Source organism: Physcomitrium patens, chromosome 2 (assembly GCF_059467195.1).
Source record: "Physcomitrium patens ecotype Gransden chromosome 2, ASM5946719v1, whole genome shotgun sequence".
NCBI lineage: Eukaryota > Viridiplantae > Streptophyta > Bryopsida > Funariales > Funariaceae > Physcomitrium > Physcomitrium patens.
In genome coordinates, this window is record NC_143411.1 from 7002872 (window position 1) to 7010796 (window position 7925).

The 7925-nt window shown below is 42.2% G+C and overlaps 1 protein-coding gene across 1 annotated transcript; it reads right to left on the reverse strand.

Moving 5' to 3' along the window:
• Positions 1 to 4364: 4364 nt before the first annotated feature.
• Positions 4365 to 6932, reverse strand: LOC112279148 (uncharacterized protein At4g15545). The gene is made up of 7 exons (XM_024513302.3): positions 6504 to 6932; positions 6105 to 6173; positions 5897 to 5984; positions 5650 to 5748; positions 5237 to 5473; positions 5002 to 5126; positions 4365 to 4862 (listed from the first exon to the last, which is right to left on the reverse strand). Exons 1-7 carry the CDS (start codon positions 6768 to 6770, stop codon positions 4767 to 4769), a joined length of 981 nt encoding a protein of 326 aa, XP_024369070.1. The 5' UTR covers positions 6771 to 6932; the 3' UTR covers positions 4365 to 4766.
• Between the last annotated feature and the right edge of the window lie 993 nt (positions 6933 to 7925).

The following is a 7925-nucleotide window of genomic DNA, read 5'->3' on the forward strand; positions in this document are numbered from 1 at the left end:
GTGCACAGAAAAGTCACTGAAGCCTCGGTATCACGTCCTCAGAGGCATGTCTAACTGAAATTCCCAGGAATCTTTCGGTCTCTTCACGCCAAGCGGCCGGTTACTGACGGGGGTGGAAATTTCTCAAGGGAACAGACTTCTGCGCATGATCCAAATTCCTTCCAATTTTCGATCACATCCCATTGGTCGGTATCTCTGAGTATTTGGGCCTAGTCTCATCCTTGAACATGGATGCGCGCTTGCCGCAGCGCGACCAAATATCCTGACGCGGGAAAACCAAAAATTCACACCTTTTCCTCTCTATCTCTCTCTCCAATTCTCTACCTCACTTGCAATCGGTCCCACCGGAGCTCGCATGGCGATGTGACGTCGCGTTGGTCGTGGTGGATCGTGCACAATCGTCATCGTCGTCGTCGTCATGGCCCTACCGAAAAAGCTGTGGCGCTCTCGCTCGCCCCTCAGCCCGCTCGCCCTATTTGCCTTTTGCTGTCTCGCGCCTCTTTTCGGGACTGGGCCTCCTGGGTGCCTCGGCTTTTCACCGCGGCCATGGAGCCCGATCGTGAAACCTTCAGCGGAAACTGGTGCCCCCGACGCGGTCATCCATCCGACTGTGTAGTCGACTTCCACACTCCCGCCACGCGGATGTAGGAATAGAATCATTGTCCCATGACTTCAAATTCAAAATCTCATCCTATGCAATACTGATGCTTACGTGTGTATAAATATTATATGCGTGTAAATAGTGAAAAAAGAAGGTCCAAAAGAATGAGGATTCTGGTAGAGGTATAAAGAAGTAAATAAATAAGAGACTGTAATCCATTTTGTGTTTTATAAAGTGGCAATCTCGTTTAGTAATTCAAAAAAACGCAGTGAGATGTTGATTTGTGGCATGTGTAAGTTTGTCGAATTTATTGCTTATTGGTATTTAATTAGTTTGCTTATAATAGAAGTTTTCTTGTTAAACTTGACTATTGATAGCATTGCTGTGAAAGTGTGACAATGAAACTGTAGTTTAAAAAGAGAAGTGGAATGATCAACTTGAATCCATTATGAAATTGGCAGGTTTTTTTCTTTACTTTTTGTTTTCTCCATGTGCATAAAACCAAGTTGCCTTTCACAAGCAAATGCATGTTTATCTAGTGAAGAATACTTCATATATATATATATATATATATATATTTCTATTTCTATTATACCTTCTCACAATTTAGCGGCATTTATTCTCTGAACAGAGTACTTAATTGGATTAAAATTTCATTCATATGATAACTCAAATTATTTTTTCCACAATTTAATTCCGTTTTATTGTACAATATGTATGGAGTCTATTTCATCTATATTGCAAATATGCAATTTTATTGTAAAACAAATGAGTAGAAAAATGAACTATGTATTTATATTCATTATTTTTAAAGAAATATATATATATATATATATATATATATATGAAAAACCTTTGGGGCTTGAAGTGTTTTATTGCACCAAATGGATGGTTTCAGTTAAATAACGTGCATTGGAGGAAATAGAATTTTTAATTATGCACGTTTAGTTGCTTTGGCAATAGCTGTAATGTTCCTAATCACCTCATAAAAACATCAACTTATGTTTGTTACACTTAATCAATACAAAATATTTCAAAAGTGTAATTACCTTACAAAACAGTTAATGCCTTGACTTGTGAGGTTGCAACAATAGCTCTTGCATTCAAATTGTGAAGATTTTTTTTGATATTGATTGCCCCAAGTCCACAACTTTATAGCCATGTTATATCATTCTGTTTCAATCAATGAATAAATAACATTTACAATCACTTGATACATGGCACCAAAAATCTTACACAACACACCTTGGACCAAATAATATGCAATCTGAATTGCTATGATATTTTCAGATTAAAAAATGAAATTTTACTCTCAATATTCAAACCCTCACCGGTTGTTTGGACTGGAATAAAACTATAAGATTTTTACTTCACCAAACATGGATTAAACCACCACCTAATGTTGTCATATCTATCAAGTAATTGCACCCACAATACTAAACCCAGAGCTATTTATGTTGCATTAGTAACTGCTTATTAGAATTTAATGATGGTGTAGAAAGTTTTACTTCTTTTCTTTTACTTTTCTAAAAAATATTCATGAAAAAAATAATACATATCAATTTCAGAAAAAATCTCAGTGTAGCATACATTCCATGCAACACCCACATGAGCAACAAGTGTTATGTTGTGATTGATACATATATGAATAAAATGTTGGAATTCACCCTTGATTAAAGCCACCAATGTTGTACCAAAGGGACAGAGAGAGGAAACTTCATCATTTTTTATTTTATATACTTTTTTGAATCCTTATCTTTGTCTTTTTGGCAACAGGTTGTGGGGAGGTCGGCCCAATGCATGGCCACCTTTAGTTGATCATTGATAAATGTTGGCTTATGTTTGCAATCTCCCCTTTCATAAGATTAAATTGCTTGGGCTGGTTGTCCCCATGCTCCCCATCTCTTTGCCTTCATCCAGGCATTTTGAGTGGTTGACAGTGTGTGCACACTTGACATAAGAGATAAATAAATATAAACAACATCCATCTATCTATCTATCTATGTACATATACACACACAAACACACACATGAGTTCCCAAAATGGAACATTAAACAGGATGTTTGGTGGTCTTGGAATGCTGACCCACACATGAGCAAATATCCAACAAATTCACTTCATTTTCAATATGACATTCCCACAACTCTAGAGCTGATGTTCCCATGAGGAGGTGATTGAAGTTTTATTTATTTACTTTTATTCTTTTTATTCTTTTTATCACAATTGCTTCCATTTGAACACCATTTCAAAAATTATCATCAATTTTATTTCAATGATGTGATAAGTCAAACCCTAAATTGTGTGAGTGAACAAATGTTGGCAACCAAGTGTGACATGGCAAGTTCCTTCAAATCCAAACTGTTGGTCAAAATCTGTTCCATGCCCCCTGTAGTTTGTCAAATGAGTGTATCTTTTTTTTGCTTTTTTAATGGTTTTGGTTGGGTTCCCAAGGAGGGTGGGGGAGGGGGGGGGGGCAACTATAAAAGGGTCTTGTGTTGGTTGACTGACTGACATTTGGGCATTGACTGATTCCTAGCTTTGGAAGCATCTCACTTTTTATTTATTTATTTATTTATTTTCTCTTTCGTTCCTTCTCATTGCTTCTATGTGCTTCTCGTCCTCACTGGACTGGACGGCAAAGCAATTTTGTACAGGCTGTACAAATATCCAGTTGGATTGAACAGAACTCGCCAGGTGGCAACCTCTATAGGCTGGCCAAATAGATCACAACGTGCCCTGAGGTCATCTTATACAGGATTTCTTAACATGCCACGTAACCTTACAGAACAACAACAACAACAACAACAATAATAATAATAATATTTCTAAGATGGTTCTAGTAATAATAATGATAAGAATAATAATTCTAAAATGGGTGAAACTCGCTTCCCAAACTCACTGATACCGCGTGGTTGTATGTTTGTGGCGTAGTTGGATTTGAGCTTGTGCTGAAGGACAAGTAGGAGAAGAAGAAGAGGTTGTTTCGAGTTTTGCAAAGCTGTGTTTCGACGGTCACTGATTCCTAGCTCTCTGGATATGAAGGTGTTCACATGGCGACTCTGGGTTCAAGCAGATTCTTTCACCTTGCTACACCTGGAGGAATGAATGGGGTGCCGTTTGCTTCTCATTTCTGGCACTGAATTTGAACAAGATTCAAGTGTAGAGGTTTACAGGGTGTTGCAGGATATGACATGCACAAACGAAGAGGGGAGCAACCTCTTGTTGCACCTCCTCGTCCCTTTGCTTCGTCAGATCCTGGTTTAGGATTTAGGGTTTCAATCGATTTACCTACACAATGATAAAGGTCAGATGGGTTCAAGGTTGGGGTGGTATTCCATCGAGTAAGTATTAGCTTGTGATGAAACCGTCGACATTTGTGCCATTGTTCGCACCGTGCGACACTTAGGCTTTGAAACCTCGGTGATGGTGTGTGTGAGGGCCAGTTCTGAATTCGAGCATCAAAAGGATTATTGTATCGGTGATAGAACGTCTGCCATCTCGAAACGAAATCGTTGCAATCGTGCGAATAGGTGATTGAGATGCAAGCGCGACTCTTTTCCCCAGCATTTCTCTTGCTGGTTGGCTAGACATTCTATTCTCTCGATCAAGAGCGAAATTTATCTAGTGCACCATGATACGGTAAATGATTCGAAGGATAAGATTCAACCAAGAAAGGAATTTATTCGACAATGCATTCCCAGCCATCGGCTAGTGAGGGAAGGTCAAAGAACTGGGACCCATGTGCATAAGGACCCTTGAAGCTCGTGAGAATATTTGCTCGCTGTTCCATAAGCAATTGGCTACAAATTTTCAGCAGCATAAGAACATGGGGGATCAACATTGAAACACGCCCACATTGCTCGTTCTTTCAAATAAAATTCTGTAATTACATACAAGCATACTCCAGAACGACTTTCTAGCCCTCAAATAGATGCATAAATGAGTAATTAGGGCTGGAGTCACCTTCCGGCAGGGTTAGTCTCTATGATGAATTCAGTGTCGCGGCTTTGATGACAATGACGTAGAACCTCGCATTCAACTACATGAAAGCGTACGTGGGTTTTTTCCCTCCGATGCGACCTGCTCAGCGTGTGATGACTAGAGCAACGCTTCGGACACTCTCGAAATCTTAAGTTGGTCGGTCTCAGTGTTGAAAACGATGACCTACGCAGAGAGATGCCGACTAAGAACTTCTTCGAAGGCACTGTGGAGGTCCATATGCTCTGGACCGAAGATGTCCTCCGCTTTTGCCAGAGTTTCCTGCATCACCATATGTAGACACTCAATTAGAGCCTAAAAACTCACTAATGTGCAAGAAGAAAGGCAAGCAGCTCCCAAAAGAAAATTACTGGTTTAATGCTGCGGCTGCATGGAGGACACAAAATGTCGATAAGTATACCTCTCTTGTTTGCCGGTGTGCATTGAGCTCCTTAATATTGGCCAAAAATGAGCTGAATTTTTCATACGACAGCCGACTCCTGGCTTGACGGAAAAATTCCTTGCCATCAAGTCGAGCTGTGCGAGCTGCAATGAAAACAGAGACACGAGCATTCATAAACGCTGAACGGTTATCATGGAAACCTTGCACTCGGCAAGCATGATTCTCGTAATGAAGAGAAGTGACGAAGCTTTACATGTTTCATGCCCAGAATTTGGAGAGCTTGATCCGCTGGTTGGCAGGGAAGAAGGAATCTGGGTCACAGATGCACGAGGTAAAGCTTCTTTCTTAGGCTTAGGCTGGGGTGAGGTCATTGATGTGTGTAGTGGGGTCAGCCGCGGAGTCATCGATCCTCGTGCGGAATCTATTCCTCGCATGATTTGCTTCGGTGAAGTGTGTGCACTCTGTGACTTCGGCCGTGTAGTTCCACCTCCTGCACGAATCCCAAATCTTTTCCGAGACTCATTACATAGTAGAGGCGGCTGCCTATAACTAATACACAAACAGCAAAGTCATTCAAAACTTGTGCGATATTAAAACGCAATTAGCTAGTGGCATATACCAAGAAAGCAGTTATCAGTTCAGGATTGAAAAAGAAGAACTCTTCACCCGAATTAAAATCAAGCTCGTCCTGGTGTTGGAGTGACGCTTTTGCAGAGTGATCGGCATCCTCTAAAAGTTGGGTCCTAGCCACAGTTGTCTCCGCCTCTGTTGAATGCACATCACATGACAGAGGAGTTTATCGCTTTAGCACAAACGCTCAAAAACTGGAACTGACATCACATTCTCGTTTGAAATTAGTGTGCGGGTTGCAGAATAACGAGTTGATTTAGATCACGAAAGTTTCTCTTCGTACGTGATGCCTTCCACATTGCTGAATTTGCCGGGGGGTTCTCATCCTCCTGTTCAAGGGACTTCATAAGCGCCCGTTTAAATGTCTCCAACTGCAACAGTTGGAAAGACCATGCAGGAAATCTCAGTTTAGTAGCTTCAAGTAGCACTAGGCTTGGATATGGAATGGAAGCAGGTCAAAGTCGACGTCTGAGCTTAAAAGGGCCCCTAACCTTTGCAACATCACGCAACAAATTTTTCACTTGAGTTGCAAGTGCGTTCTTTTCATTGACCAGCTTCACCTGCAAAGAGAGAAAAAATACAAAAGATAATGCAAGATGGAGTAAAGAAACATGTGCAAGCTCTCTAACACTGCATGTGCTTCTTTGTTGATCGAAGATTCTATTCCTCTAGGTTCACCACAGAGACACGGTGCAACAGATGATCTCAGATTTTTAGTATAAGAATGGAGAGCTACTAAAAAACTAAAGCGCTTCGAGCTACGCATATTCCTACAAGTCAAGAATTCCAGGGCAAGGATCACAACGCTCGGTCGCTGCGTTCCTTGATCGTGGCGACACTGCAGCTAGTCAACAAACGAGGCGACCACATGGTACAAGTAATAGAAAGACCTGTTCGGCTTCAGAATGCGAAAGCTTGGCACTTTGTTCTTGCAAGGCACCTGTGGCCTTCGAAATACGCTCCTGCAACCCATGAATGACGTGCTCCTTTTCAGTCATCTTCTGGCGCAGCTTCCCGGCTTCTGTTTCCAGTTTTGACACGCGAGTCGACACAGCCATAGCCGTGATACGACTAGCGATATCTATTTGCTCGTACGGATCAGAGGGAAGCACCGACACCACCTCCTGCGATAGCTCAAATTCTCCTCCATTGCCCATTTTTTTTCACCCCTAAAATTCGCAGCGATTCTCAATAGACACCTCTAAACAGGAAGCCAAATTATCCACCAATTCCCCGATCCTCCTCGCTTCGCATCTCACGCCCCCTCCGGCTCCACCTTGGCAACTCCCATCCCCTCGTTCTCCATGGCAACTCGTGCAACGAAATTCCCCTCCCGACGCCCGTCTCTTCCTCCATCTTCACGGCAAGGAGGCGCAGCATCCGATGACGAGAAAGAGGATGAGAACAGCGATGCGAGCGCCGTTCGATCGTCGATCGACTGTAAAGTGACGCTTTTGTTTGTTTTATTTTATTTTATTTTTCCTTTCCTTTCCTTTCCTTTCCCCAAGGCTGGATGCGTCAATGAGCTGGACAGTGGAAGGAAAACCATCGCCACACGCTGCTGCTGCTGCTAAACCGACAAGCGGGGCAGGGCTCACGGAAGCGAGGTTGCCGTTTCGGATGGCTCAGCCTGCCGCATTCCCTCGATGCAAGCCGGATCCAGAGATCATCCCCCGCCAATATCCTAACCCCCTCCCCCCCTCCCCCCCCCCAAACCCGCGGGACCCAGATTCGGCCGACACCGCATCTAGGGACAATCGCCACGACCCAATCAACCATCCCCTCCCACTTCAATCTCACCGCCGACTTATCCATTCCGTGTGGCGGTCTCCGGTGCCCGCGATATTGTTCTCACGTGGTAATGGACCCTCTTATACGTCACCTTGTCCTGTAAAGCCGTGGGGGAATGTGACTTGGTGTGAACCTCAACATCTACACTAGCATATAGTGGATTATCCTATAAATATAAAACAGCTCAGGGGATACAACAAAGGAGAAAAACTAGTGGAGACATAAACTATCTCTGCTTGGCTACATGTCTTATTATTTTAATCAAAAGTGAAGCAAAAGTGATCAAAATCTGCATGTTGATGCAGATTGTGGAGAGTGGCATTGCAAGATCACTAGGCATGGAGCTCGGAAGCTCCCAATTGTAATTTTCAATAAATAAATATCAGTAAATATGTTTCATGGCCAAAGGCATAGGTTTTCACTAATCCTATAAATGTCAACAAGATGTTTTGTTGCAAAAATTTGGCCATAAATTGATGTATGTATAAATATTGTGTAATTATACACACACAAATCCAATA